Consider the following 15,732-nt stretch of genomic DNA (forward strand, 5'->3'; position numbering starts at 1 on the left):
ACGATTCATCTGGTTCCTATTCTGTATATATTTTTACTCTTTAGGTTTAGGCTTTTAGAGTAATATATTTAATTCATTAAATATAATAATATTTCAAATTTATTTAATGGTGGGTAAATAAAAATACAAATAAATAATAATTTATATACGAATGTTCTGTACCTACGCGGTTTTCTTCGTGGTTCATCGTAATACATGTGGCATGTACATTGTATCTGTAGCATATCTCTAAAATGAGTAGTCAAATGGCGTAAGATCGGGTGGCCTGGGATTGGTTGCCCAGGTGCAAAGCATTGATGATGATTTATTTTGATGAATACCGTATTATCAGGATTACTCGTTTGACCTCATATTAATTGTTGTGCCTGTGATATAGACTCCGATAGAGCACGCGTGCCTTGCCGAAGTTTTGGATCCGATAAGAGAGCTGATGGCCGACGTCAAGCGAAAGGCGCTGATGCGTTTGGAATACGAAGGTGAATGTACAATGAAAAACGATCACGCGGCCGTGTACGCCATGGAAAAGTATGCGTATTACGTGTGCTTCAAGTGTAAAAAAGTAAGTCAACGACATCATCAATGATTTCTTTACAAGCAATGTGTTAAAAACAAATACAATGTTATATTATATTATAGGTATTACATAAACTCTTTGAAGGAAGCCTATAAACATAAAATTAACTACCTACTTTACTGTTATTATTAAAATCCATTGTATAATGAGGTTATAATGTTTCAATCGTTCAATGTCTGTCTCACGAGTTAAATAATTTATTTTAATATCAAATAAATATTTCGTGCTAAACATACGAATATTTATCTAGACTCATTCGGTTGTTGCCCGTCACGCGCAACTTATGCGGTCAAATCTCCTGGATGATCTTTGTCACATATGTTTTTCGTGTGATCTTAATATTCACTATTTAATCGTGTTTCACAGGCTTACTACGGTGGTGAAGCCCGGTGTGAGTTGGACGTGGGTGGAACCGATTACGATCCCGCTGAACTGGTGTGCGGCGGGTGCAGCGACGTAGCCCGCGCTCAGATGTGTCCCAAACACGGCACCGACTTACTCGAGTACAAGTGTCGGTACTGCTGTTCAGTGGCCGTTTTCTTCTGCTTCGGGACAACGCACTTTTGCAACGCTTGCCACGACGACTTTCAGCGCGTCACTAACCTGCTGACCGATGAACTACCACCGTGCCCCGCAGGTATGCGATTGATATAATGAAAATAAAAATAATATTATAATGTCTACCAAAAATATTTCTGTAAATTGTCGACATACCACCCAAATTCACATAATTTATATGAAAAAATGCATAGACACAAGCATCATGCCTAACCTTGCCACATCTGGAATTTTATACTGTTTCTCCCACAAATATATTGTTTTTAAATAATATTATTTCAATTTTTCAACTGTTCAGTGTATATAATATTTTTTTTGAAAATTGAAATAGTGTACATTAATATTATACAAATAGTTATTTTACAATAATATAGCATTGACACAAAATGATGATCTCTGGAAATTAGGCTTACTGTGGAGACAAGGGTTTTTATAATATTATCTACTTATACAGACATTGAAAAAAAATTAAACGATCGTGTTTAAATTAGTGATTATAAAACATGTTATAAACTTCATTAGACTTTTAAATATTTTAGAAAAAAACAAACTATAAAATATAACATGGACTTGGTCAGTGAGGTGATCATTATTTACCTAGGTCCTAGAACATAGCGTTTTTGAAAAAGTCAAAATTAAATCTTAAAAGTATGCTGTCAACTGTAATCGTTTATTGACATTTTTTCTATTCTTGCAGGCCCGAGAGCAACGGCTTTGAACGTAGACGAATGCCCACTACACGTCAAACATCCTCCGACGGGAGAAGAGTTCGCGTTGGGCTGTGGAGTGTGTCGGAACGCTCATACGTTTTAAGAAAAACTACTACGACTTAATATTAGAATATTACTGCGTACATTTGTATAATATTGTAAACGAAACTCTGCCCGATCCATTTATTTTTGTCTGTCTTTCTATATACTCTCTGCCGTCGTTGTTATGGCGCGAGCGGTATCCGTACTCGCGGGAAATACCGCGGTCGCCAGCTTTACGAGTTACCTATAGGTTACACTAATAAAAACTCCACGACAGAAATCGATTTGTCACAGCAAATCGAATGTCAAACGTACCAACACTTAAAACACAATATTATATCCATAGCCATAGCAATCGTAAGAAATACACACCGTAATCAGTTCCTAATATTTTTCTATAACTGAGATTCGCATTCGGTCCTGTTTTATAATGTACTATAACGTTATATGCGGATCGAGCAGAGTTCTCGCCTTTTACGGCGCGCCAATCGGATCCATAGAAACTGTTAAATTTTATAATTTATATTTTATGATTTACGTTGTCAGCTTTTGCAATATTTTCGATACACTTATCGTTGTGCGATTGTCACGATTATATAGCGTACACTATATAATCCGCAATGTCTGTACCGCGAATTATCACATAGTTTAATTTATTATTATTATTATTATTATTATAAATGTTTGTTCGTTGTAGCTAGTTAAAAATCATAATGTTTAAGTGTAGTGTGCCAATGTCGATACAATATTATTATTATTGTTTCCTTCCGTAACGATGATCGTATAGAACATCGTGATAATATTGTATACCTACTCCACTAACCCACCCGACCACTACCTTAGCCGAAACGTTAGAATGTCAGTGTTGTTTCTTGTATACTATTTTCGTCTGCTGTTACGTTTCGAATGTTATTCTAATAATATTACGCAGTGGTTTCGACACGATTAGTTAATAACATTATATAATATAATAGCGTGTAGCGCATAGTCTAATTATTTATTTAATTTCGAATCCGTACCGATAGAAAGCGATCGTGCTCGGCACCATTTTATAGATGATGTGGTGTTAGTCAAACGCGTATTCGTCCATAACGCCGAGTATTTCGAATCACCCGTATTTCATACATATTTTGTGCAAGTGCATTAACGATGACGATTAAAAAAGTACACATCAATTTATTGTGCCACGAAAAAAATATAACGCGATAAATTATAATATAAGTAAAAAATTTGAGGAATTTACGTACTACCTATGTAATTCTAATGATTGTGTTGTAATGCACAGCGAAATAAATCACTCTATATTATAATATCCGGAAATAAATATTGCAGTTTAAGTAAATAAAAAATAAAAATGTACGGACCTGATCCACGTGAGATCCAAAGATTATATACGGTAAACGGAACGGAAACACTATTTATTTAGGTAAAATATTAATTGTCGTCCGAACGTTGTTCTACGCCGACATAAATAAGCTGATTTGATAAAAAAAAAAAAATAACAATATAATGAACTAGCGACTCAAACATTTACAAGACCGTAAAACCCATATCAATAAATAATACTTTTCGTTACCTAATTCAATTATATAAACTCGGTTACTGAAATATTAGATTACGCTTAGTGTAAGTTCCCGCTAAAGCCGCCAAACATACTACTTACCTATCGTACTAATAAGTAATAATACATTTTCCGGATTTAAGCACATAAATATTCATTTATATTATTTGTTTGTGTTTTGAAATCGCCAATCGGTCGGCGCAATGATATTGATGTTTATCCTTTTTACTATTTTTATTCGTATTTAATATTAAATTAGTTTTTTTTTACTTTTAATTATTATTTATTGGTGCAATCGATACGCGCCTTCGACCAAAACTATATTATTATCGATATCATGTTTCTTATTTATTTATTCATTATTTTTATTTGGTAACGAAAAATCACAACGTTCACTCGATAAATTCTTTTCGTTTCTTTTTCTCTTTTATCGTAGCGCACACCCTACGTTGTTATTATGTACTTCACCAGAATCGTATCCGTGTAAAGTTTTTAGTTTTTCCACCACTCGTGACCTAACCTTTGGCACAGTACGCTCCCAAGCCCGAAGAAAAAATTGTACATGCGCTCATCACATCACCGCAATAATATAAACCTTACGCGTAAGACGTAATTTTTCACTATACAATACTGTTGAGTATAATACTCGCCATAGCGCGCGGAATAAATTGTTATGATATTTCAAATCATCGGATTTAATAACCATCAAACCGTTTTAATTTTTATCGCTGCCCCACGTGGTCCCACTCCCACCTGCGTTTTAAGCCCAATTTTAACGGAACCATTTTAATAGAATGTTTTTTGCGTGATTTGATTTGATAATTTATTTTAGGAGTTGTATTCGTTTAGAACAAAATGTAAACCGATAGCTTAGTAAAATAAAATTATTATATATTTATTACGTTTGGTTGCTCGTTTGTGTTTTATGTTATTTTGTAATTTTTTTCCCCACAATGGGATTCTTATTTAATATAGTTATGATATTTACCAAAATTTAATTGTGCAATATATTTTGTGTTCGATGTTTTAAAATATACAATGCAACTATGATCTAAAAAAAAAAAGTGTTTTTATTTGTCGCATTTACCGCAGTATTTAGAGTAACTTGTCGTCAAAATTATACCGACAACCCACACACATATGTAATTAGTTATGAGACCCGTTAGGCAGGAAAAATAACTACTCGTTTGTTGGCACTGTATTACTATGCCGTAGAGTTTTCGTTTTTCTTTTATCGTTACTAATGGATACGAAACTGTAATTTATGTATACCTCGACCTAACCTAACCTGTAACGTGTTCACAGTGACGCTGACCGCACTGATATTGTAATCGAAAAGCCCGAGTTCAGTCGACCTCGTATAATCGGAATATGAAAACTAATTTCCTATATAAAATAATGATATTCTCGTCGCTGTTCATAGGACAATAATTTAAACTTCACTGTATAAATTAAATTACATTGATCACGTCTTAAACATTCACGAACAAACCATTATCTATTAGTTGTTTTTTTGTTTAAAATGTTGACCCGGAAATAACCGTTCAAGTTGTAGATAATAAGACATTAACAACAGTTACAACTAATAGTGGAACAAATCGTACGACGAGCAGTTCACAGGTCGGAACAACAATTATAAACGATGTGCCATTCCCAATCGTGTCCGTGTAAATATATCTACGGGAAATAAATCAAGCAGATAAATAAATCAAATAGATGCTCATGAATTAAATTATTATTTTATGAAGAAATGAGTCCTTGATGAGTTCCAAATTAAGCATTGTTATACTATAAAATTAAAATGATAATAAAAATAAAATGTCTTTTTTTTTTAATAATAATTGAAAAAAGCGGTAGCATTAAAATTATTAAGTAGAATTATTTCATTAAACCTATATCACACCTAAGATAATACAAATACATACTACGAAAGCGACAATAAAGATGTTAAATTGCCTATTCAGTATGCCGTGTAGCCATATATTTTTAAATCTATAATACGTTTTGTGTTATTTAACTTCAATAATAAGACTATAATCGTTTAATCGATTGGGCCAACTAACGTTTGTATTACGTCTTATAAGTTATAACTTTATAAGTATAGCCTCATTATACACAATAGTATAACATAAGTCTGTATACGAGTACTAGTACCTACCTACCTTTATTTCTTGCGAACCGCTAACATGGAGGGAAACTGTGTTAGCATTACTTAATTATTTCCTCCGTGTATCGTAGTTTATTGAAAATTAAAAAAATATATTGCAAATAGAGTATATTATATCCAATCACAAATGAGAGATAGAAATATGCTCTGACTTATCAACCGTCACAGTTAATGATGCTGCGGTTGTCGGCCCACCCATGGCCGAGAAGAAAAATAGTTCCTAATAATAGATATTAATTTCTTTACAAATTTAACATTTATGTTTTTATTTTTTATAATTTCAGAGTGCAATTTTACGTAACTGGGAATTTAATTTCAATATACCAAAATATAATTTTTTTTTTTTGATTATATAAAATTAAAAAAAATTATTATAACAAATATAATATACAGTAAAATCCCGTTACAACTGAACTCCAAGGGACCGAATTTTTTTTCGTTATAATGGAAATTTTGTTGTAACGAATATTCGAATAAGCTCTTTATAAGCCCTGATTTTCGACAAGGAACTTCTATAACTTTCGTTATAACGGAATTTTTCGTTGTAACGGGAATTTACTGTATACGTAAAAATATGTACATAAAATATATATATTAAATAAAATTATCGTTAACGCTGCAAACCACTATAATTGGCTAGCTCATATACCACCAAATAGCAATAATTTTATGATACATCAATATTTATTTTTATTAAATATGATTTCTAATTACCTATATTGATTTTTCCAGTTATGTTGAACGAAGTTTTTCTAGAATAATCATATTTATGCTTTCAGTATATTATTATTATTTTTATTTATCGTTCCTTAAACTATTTTTTTCGATTTAAAACTGTTTTAGAGTACGAAAAACAAGTCCATGCATATGAGACTATAGGTATGATGATGGTTAAGACCGGATGAGTTGTATATCATATAATTTTCATACTACATAAATCGCTAATTACTATAATTAATTATTTAATATGTATAATTTATTGTAAAAGTTTACACACAAAAAGAACATAAAAATACAAACATCCCGACGGCGAACAATAAAAAGCAGACTTATAAAAATGTGATAATTAATGACGCCAATAATATAACAATAACACAGACCTAGTGCTGTAATAATGAGCTAGACACGATAATGGATAAAATAGGTAGTATAACTTATATACATATATGTATATATATATATATATATATAAATTATAATAATAAAATAGTAATAATATTTGTATGAACGGCATACGGCCAATGGCACGTGAGTATAAATGTATAATTAAAACATTATGAAATGCGAAAAACGGTTCATATAATTATATCAAACCGCTATGTGATAATCATATTATGTACACTTATGAATTAAATGTCTAAGCTTTGGCAATAATTAAATAACACGTAAAATAAAATATCTTAAGTAAAAAATAAAAATAAATTTAAAAAAAAAAACTAAACAGTTGAAAAGTAAAAACGAGATGTCTTGCTATCCGAAACGGTATGTGTTGGTAGGTATATAATAATAGATGTATAATAATAGTTCGATAATAGCGTATTATGATTAGTTAAAGAAAAAAAAACACACCCTTATCAAAGAGGGTGACGTTATCACCGTGTATTGTTATAAAGTAATATAAATATTTCACTGTTTCCAAAAGGCGACGGCCTTTTTGAAATTGTCGGCCGTCTGTATGCGAATGGGTTCCTTGCGCTGAACGCCACCACTGACGCTCATGCCAGCCGACGATGCACTGCCGTCGCGCCGTCCGCCGTCGAAGATCATCCGGTTCGTCTTGAGCACACTGACTCCGGTACCTGTGGGCAGCGGTACATCGTGAATGGGATGACTGGTGTCATGGCGGTTTCGCAGTAGAGGAGAACGGGGGTGAGTTGTATGAGAATATCCACGGGTGGCTGGGTAAGATGGACCACGAACGGCTGGAGAAGATGGACCACGAGTGGCTGGAGGAGATGAACCGTGGGTTGGAGGAGACGAGGGGCTACAAGTTGTGGATGTCGAGGGGCAACGATTTGCTGGAGAATGAGTACGACGAGCGGCAGGGGAAGAAGGACGAAGATTAGCAGGAGAAGAATGACTATCAGTGATTGTTGGTGAAGAACGACGAGTGGGTGGTGGAGGAGAACGGTCTTGGTTAGAAACTGGTGGCGTTTCTTTGGATATGACAGATGGACACTCGGGCGTCCGGATGAGCATCGCAGTCGGAGACGCTACAGATGGACATTCGCTAAAACCGCTGTCGCTGCGATCGTCACACGCCTTATGGCAACTGCCAATTTTCGTCGTTTCAGTTATCGTCATTTCTTGTCCTTCCGAAGGTGACTCAACGGTCGACTCTTCTTCTCTTAGACTGGTCATTTTTAATTTTTGTAAAATGCTTCTAGCTCCATTGCCATCTGCCGTTCCTCCTCCCACTCCTCCTCCAGCACTGCCACCCCCGACGACACCGCGTCTGCTAGCCGCTGACAGAGTGGCCATCCTGCCCAGGGCACGTATTGCGTTGCCCGTTTTCTGATCACAGCACGCAAAACAAACAAAAACACACACAAGCACAAAAAAACGTGTTAGTCAAATCAAAATACTACTCTGTTAAATAAAAAAATATTATATAACTTATTCATTAAATAATGTTGCGTTAATGTTTAAAATTACGATTTAACAGTGTTAGCTGTTAGGAAAGATGTAAAAATATATGTATATTAAAGGGTTATTGATGTTAAACATAAATCGTAATTACTTCGTGTTTGCACATGACGAGGTAACTTATATGGCCCTAGATGATTTAAAGTGTTTTATGAATACTGAACAATAAAATTTCGAACAATTGATTTTATTGTTGAATATAATACATGAATAAACAAGTTTGATATAAAAATAAAGATAGGAAAATTGATATGATATATCATTGTATGCAAAAAACGATTCTGAGTAGAAACTTATCGCGTACGAAAAAAAAAACATATCATAAAATGTGTAACACATTAATCACATTCATCACTCTACTCAGAATCTAAAATGTGTTTATTGCATTTCACATTAATACGTCACTACGTCACTACGTGAAAAACCACAATATACGCCTACTGCTTTAAATATTAGCTTCTTACTAATAATTGAAATATAATATCAGACGATTAAAACAATTTTTTTTATTATTAATTGATATTATTTTATTATATCAATGATGCAGGTAGCCAGGTAGGTACTCGATATGATAATTTAAATAATTATTGATTATATACTTAATGTTAATAGTTAATTATCAACAGAACACATTACCTATTATAAAATAAGTCTTAAATATTATTATATTATTATTAAGCCAACAGTAATTTATTATTAAGAAAGAATCGATTTAAATGAACGTTATTGAAAATCACTCGACCATACTTTAAAAATAAAATTATAACAATATTGTTTTATAATTTATTATATTGTCAGAAGCTTATAAAGTTTAATTGAAAATCATATATATGTATTTTTGTTATCATGTTAAACACTACGCAACTATAACTTTCTGCTATTGCACCACAAGAATAATATTATTGTAATTTTTTTAATTGAGACTAACCTGCCATTTTCGTCGAATAATGAATTTTTTAAGTTTATCTGTACTCAATATCACGCAACTCATGTCCATGTCCTGTTGTGCCAGCCACTTGTGTTTCAGGCATTCTCTGGCAGTAAGTCTTAACCTGTAAAATGGCTTGTGATCAATGAGATGAACAATACCGTTACCGATGCGTTTATAATAAGTTCATAATAATCAGTTTAGAAATTATAGCAATATTAATTCGATAGAATAAAACATAGCCAGGTAATAAAAAAATATATTTTAACTATTTTAAGGTACAAGAGAACTCAAATTTAAAATGTGATATATAATAATTATTATTTATTTAATAATTTTTCTAGTCAATATTATTACATTCATTATTGTTTATGGAATATAGATACATTATCAAAAAATAAATCATTTAAATTGTTATAATATAATCTAATAAATATGATAAATTAGAACACTTTATATGCCTTAAATATTATGTTTGGTTCGATGTTTGATCATAGCAATTGATTTTTTTTAACTATTTTGAATTTAATAAATAATATTAATTTTTTTTTTAATTTTTAGGCAAAACCGGTTTTGAATGAATAAAATATCTTTTTTGTTAGTTTATATACTAATAAATAATAATAATTTTCCACTTTGATAATAATATAATAACAAACTGTAGTTATATTTTAAATTATACATTTTTATTTTTATTTATTTATTCTATTAAATTTTTTTTTTAAATTTAATTTGAAATTTATTTCTAAACTGCCAGTGTATAAAATATAATTGAATCATCTTTATTACATTTTTTTTTTTATTATTATTAAATAGGTAATGCATAAAGTATGAGCAGGTATTTTAATGCTATAAGTTTTAAACCCTAGTAACGATATTTTACATCACAACGCTGTTATTGCTAAAGATAACTACTGAGGGTAACGTACTCTTTGCGTTTGATCAACAGCGCACTTATGAAGTCTTTAGCGTCTTGAGAGACGGCGTCGAATGCCTCGTCATCGAAGTCAAACTCTGCTTTTGTTATATTGGTGAACGTTTCAGAGTCGTTGTCTCCCATGAACGGTGACAGGCCAGATAATCTGAACGCCATGGAAAAACGTGAAAAAAATTGTCAATATCTTTGAAAAAAAGTTTCGGGTTTTTAGATTCAACGGTTCAGTTGCTTACAATACGTAGCAGATGACTCCCACGGACCACATATCCGATTCGAAGCCGATTGGTTCGTAGCCAATGATCTCGGGTGGGATAAACTCGGGTGTGCCGAACAACACTCGCATCGGCTGTCCCGGTATGATTTTCTGCGCCAATCCGAAGTCAATGAGCTTGATGTAGTGTGAAGTCCGCGACTGGCACATAATGTTTTCCGGCTACAGATCGACATATAATTGAAGTGAAAAACCCGTTAGATATATCCACAAGACAAAACAATATTTATTATTATATTATGTGTAAATTATTTTGATGAAATAATAATTATTAATATAATGTCTATTGTCTATGCAGAATGCCAGAATAAATTTATTTTTTGTAGAAATGTTTCACACTTTTCGTCGATTTAATAATACGTGGAGATATAAACTATTAAACTGACTAGTGACTATAGTGTGGCCATTCGCAGCCATATTGATATCGATTTACAAAATAAAATATAAATTCACACATAATAATTCTCTAATTGATTTGAATCGATCAAATTAAACTTTGTAAAGAAAATGATAATTTAATTAATAGTGAAATGTTTCGAGTTTCTACCTAACCGCAAAAAAACCGCACGTAATTTATTGTACGTTCAGTACATATCACTGTGCAGAATCTAATACAAGAGTCGTTTTAATTATTATCATGTTTTTACTGTTGACACGTAAATTTAAGAATTTTATTTTAATATAATACCAATTTAAAGTTATAAATTCATCTCTTTATCTCAACATAATAATATAACGTCAAGAATATGAAAAACGCAGAAAAATACATTTTCATCGATAAGCTAGATAGTTTGCAATCGAAAAATTATAACAAACGATCCGTGTATAATCAATAGGTACTTTGGTGAAAAATTTCATAGTGTGGAAAAATGTGTATTTTAATAATATCTTACTGAAAATACTCAAATAGTGTGAAAGCTGTTAAAGGCTTGGAACATTCATAACTGAATTAACTATGAAAATTATAAATAACAACTAATCAGAATAGGAAAAATATTACATACCTTTAAATCCAAGTGCACGACGTTCTGTTTGTGCATGTAGTCTACGCCTTCGCATATCTGCCTGGTAAATAGAATGCAATCTTTTTCTGTGAGCGTGAAGTCGTCAGCTACAACTCTTTCGAACAGCTCACCGCCAGAAATGCTAGAGGTTATTAAAAAAAATCAATTTAGTTTAATGTCTTTCGATGATTAAATAATTATTGAAATAAAAAATAAAACATTATGCATTGTTCATTTTAAAGTTTTGTAAATTATATGAATAACACCACGTGTTGGCAAAAAAATTAGGTATGTGTTATATAAGTTTAAATTATGTTTTATTATTTTTATTATTTATATATATTTTTTTTTTTTTTTTTAATAATAATACATTAAAATTCGGATCAATAAAACCACTATTTATTTATAAATATATTATAACATCTAAAAAAAATTATTTTTCTACAAAAAAATTATCAGAGTAAATTACGGAATAAAGTTTAATATTGTTTTATATTTTCAAATAAAATATGTGCTTACTATTCGGTAACCAATACCACTTCCCTGGGCTTGTCGAAAGCCGCGTCGAGCTGTAAGAGTTTCGGGTGTCGCAGACAGTTCATTATGTCCACTTCTTCTTGCGCTTTTTCCTTGTCTGTTGACTTGATGCACCTTACGAACTTGGCGGCGTAATATTTATTGGTCTCGCGTTCTTTCACTTTATACACGACCCCATATCTGCCTTTGCCAAGTTCATCCAGCATTTCGTATTGTTTATCAAACAGATCACCATTTTCTATATTAACCGTTTTTGGCCAAAGCGTATTTCCATAATCTTTAAATATATATAATATAACATTATTATCATTTCAATAATTCAAATTTAATCAGAAAACCTTATTTTTATACTACATAATAGGTATGCATTTTACACGTTATGTTACGTATATCCGTATTATAATGAGTAGTTAGTATCCACTTACGTGAACAAAATGTTTTATATTTTGTTGTAGAAATATAACTGTAGAGAAATATCGTGAACACATTTTGTGAATATTTTTAAATATAGCATTGAAATTCAATATATTATTACACAAGTTACAACATATTTATACCATAAGAGTTGTCCACCAATAATAATAATTTATATATTTATTTCATGTTCGAACTATTAAAAAAATTACCGAATTATATATTATTATATACCTACAAGTATGTCCTATATTATGAACAAATTCCATGAATCTTTTTCAAATTATCGCTATTTACATCGATCAATGCAGATGGATATCAATAAGGCAGTGAACGAATACATACAATTAATAGTTCTAAGAAACATAATAATACGTTTTGCTATACATACCGTGTAGATTTGTATACCTATATAATAATATGGCCAAGCAACAATGATAAATTATTAACTAGGTAATATTATTTTTCTATTTTTCGTCTTTTATTAACACGCCGTGTGTTAAACTCTCTCTTATCGCCCACTCCTCGTAGGCATAAACGCGCGACTTGATGAACACATACGTATGCCAATTATTGTACACGCGTTATTAAAATGTTGTTATGGACTTTTACTCGTTTTTAATGTAGGTAATATTTTATAAGGTAATACGCACCAACCATATTTTATTGTCAGTGTTTCATTTGCCGTTTTATTTACGGTTTCGATTACGACGGGGAAAAATTCCTTTAAAAAATAAATTAATAATATGTGGTATTGAGCAGTGGGAGTCCTTTGTATCAAGAGTTGTGATTAAGTATTGTAATCATCCCCCACTCTTGATTTATCTTCAGATACGCTTACACAGCGCGGAACGTGATCGTTATAATAATTTAGTGCTTACACTTATATGTTATATATTACGATATGGGTAATATTAGCGATCGGACGCGGCGAAATCATGAATGTGATTTCGCTATGAACACTATTATAACAATATATTGCATTGGTCAGGCCTCGTGAAATTGTGAAAAACCGTACACGGAAATATTAACAATATATGACCTAACATTACTACGATAACGTGTCAACCTTATTAAAATATTATTACACTATTATTATTATTATTATTATTATATATATACGTTACCAGTTTGTAGTATGTAAACTGGTGTAGATTCTAAGCTCGCTTCGCTCGATCCGTGCATATTTTCCGCTCGGACTCTGAACACGTACGACTCGCCGGGTGCCAGACCCCGAACAATGTGTGATAACGAGTGACACCTGGGCAGAGATAGAGAGAGAATTATATAACATAAAATTATCAAAACAATACGATACGTAAATATACATATAATGATAAATTATACTCGTGTATAATTGTATGACATTCGATTCACACGAAAATCCGTGAATAATGACAAACCAATTGGGCAAGGGAAAGGCGAAACAAAAGCACACACCACGGGTATCGTATATTATATAACATAACATTAAATGATTTATTTATATCAAAAGGTGTGCATATAGCTGTAAAGTGACGAACGTTATTTGAAGAGGAAAACTCCAGCAGTTATTAAACCATTGTAGAAAGTATAGACACTATACTAAATATTTGAAAAGAATTTTCCCGCTTTCGCCGTCGACAAATTGTTAGGTGTATGATGATGCCACGCGTAAATGAAACGTGCTCGTTGAAGGCTTAAATCGATTATTATTATTTTTTTTTTTTTTTTTTTTATTGTATTGTAATACCGAGATCTATATAGTACAAATTATTATTAATATTATGATTACTATATACAATATTAACGACCTTCGTATATTATACGTTAATTTGTCGTACCCGGTAATCGATCGTGATTATGAAAAGCAATTTATTTTATTTTTTTGAAAATTCTACACGAGAAAGTAAAATTATATTATTAACTATAATAGGAACGTAGATACTGTATGAGTTAATATCGTTTAAAAATATATGTCTCACAATATTACAATCATAAAATTATTATTATCATTCGATCGATCGTTTTTCAATACCATACGTTATCGTCCACCCGATGTGCGATTTCAATAATCATCTGATGCATAACGACACGTATGATATGTACATAAGTGGGTAGTATTATTTACGACTAGAAATATTATAATATACTTTATATTCAGGACGAGCCACTGCGTTTTATCAAATAGTTGATAAGGGAATACTGGATAATATGCGATCGACTTCCCCGTATACTGGATAATTCTATCATCAAACACTTATTATTTTAAAATTTATTAAAATTTTTAAAAATATTTTTTTACATAATTTTCAGTCGATATTAAATAACTTGCTATGTTTTAATATATTATATCGTTACATTTTTGTAAGTTACTGTTACTTTTTTATTTTTTTACCGATTCTAACGACAATATAGATTTTTAATTTGATACTCTGAAGCAAAATATTTTTCAGAGTATTTAAATACCTACTTACAAATCGAAATTTGGACGATTATTTTATGAGTTATAAGTATTTAACGTTTAGGTGAATGGAGTAGTAGTCCACCATTTTGTGAGATATCACCGTACAACTTAGTATAAATAATATATAATAAGCTATACCGGACAATAAATAAAGATAAGATGAAAATAAATTGTCACTCACTTGTCGGCTACTAGTTTCCAATCGGACTGGTTGAACGGTCGGACTTCCACGCCGTAACCGGTGACCATACACCCGCCGTCGTACGCTGGACTGGACCACGTTACGTCCGCACTAGTCTCTGACACGGAGACAACAGGTCTGCCGGCTGGTGGGTCCGGAGGTCCTACAGACACACATACACACGCGCATATATTTACCACAATTTACAATCGGTCGATAATAAAACAATAACAATTTATAGGTAGGTATATATATTTTATGTATATTGTATATTTATTACGCTAATATCACAAAGCTAAATTGTTTATACGCACTGAATAACTATTGAATCAATTTAAATAAAAGTTTTATCAAAAGTATATTCGAGACTCAAATGTTTTTTTTTAGCTTCTTTCTCAACCTAACCGCGAGAGTAGTTCAACAAACGAATTTTGTTTCGGCTCACGATAATCGTATAATCTTTGGTTTATATGATGGTCGCCATTGGTTACAGAAATACAATTTTAAAATTATTTTGTATTATTATTCTCTATTATTTTTTTTTTTCGTATAGATTAGCCAACCCTTCCGTAAAGACGTCTATATCCGTTTTTATGGGATTTTTTTTTAAATAAAATAATTTTTAATGTATTGTTTGTCATTCAAATGATCAACAAAAAGTAACTTATCACTCGGTGGTACACGACTAATTTAGACGAAAGTTCAAGACTTTGTTTTCAGATATATCAGAAAATTTTTAAGGGTTATTTTAACCAC

General features: G+C 31.5%; 2 protein-coding genes across 8 annotated transcripts in view; one reads left to right on the top strand and one right to left on the bottom strand.

The window, feature by feature from the left end:
• Nucleotides 1-4,405, top strand: part of LOC113552204 (E3 ubiquitin-protein ligase MYCBP2) — a 271,715-nt gene extending 267,310 nt beyond the window's left edge. For all 3 annotated transcript variants that reach the window (XM_026954950.1, XM_026954952.1, XM_026954951.1), the window contains exons 66-68: nt 377-559; nt 941-1,211; nt 1,830-4,405. In XM_026954950.1, the coding sequence (XP_026810751.1) occupies nt 377-559; nt 941-1,211; nt 1,830-1,945 (570 nt within the window). In that variant the 3' untranslated portion in view covers nt 1,946-4,405. The remainder of the gene's footprint in view (nt 1-376; nt 560-940; nt 1,212-1,829) is intronic.
• A 2,160-nt stretch (nt 4,406-6,565) lies between these two features.
• The window catches only part of LOC113550868, a 103,780-nt gene continuing 94,613 nt past the window's right edge, over nt 6,566-15,732 (bottom strand). For 4 of the 5 annotated variants that reach the window (XM_026952800.1, XM_026952797.1, XM_026952798.1 and 1 more), the window contains exons 36-43: nt 14,977-15,139; nt 13,477-13,610; nt 11,918-12,212; nt 11,399-11,540; nt 10,357-10,556; nt 10,116-10,268; nt 9,187-9,310; nt 6,566-8,126 (exon numbers count right to left, since the gene is read on the bottom strand). In XM_026952800.1, the coding sequence (XP_026808601.1) occupies nt 7,239-8,126; nt 9,187-9,310; nt 10,116-10,268; nt 10,357-10,556; nt 11,399-11,540; nt 11,918-12,212; nt 13,477-13,610; nt 14,977-15,139 (2,099 nt within the window). In that variant the 3' untranslated portion in view covers nt 6,566-7,238. The remainder of the gene's footprint in view (nt 8,127-9,186; nt 9,311-10,115; nt 10,269-10,356; nt 10,557-11,398; nt 11,541-11,917; nt 12,213-13,476; nt 13,611-14,976; nt 15,140-15,732) is intronic. The other variant, XM_026952801.1, reaches the window with a different exon arrangement.

The sequence above is a fragment of the Rhopalosiphum maidis genome, chromosome 2 (genome assembly GCF_003676215.2).
Source record: "Rhopalosiphum maidis isolate BTI-1 chromosome 2, ASM367621v3, whole genome shotgun sequence".
Taxonomy (NCBI): Eukaryota; Metazoa; Arthropoda; class Insecta; order Hemiptera; family Aphididae; genus Rhopalosiphum; species Rhopalosiphum maidis.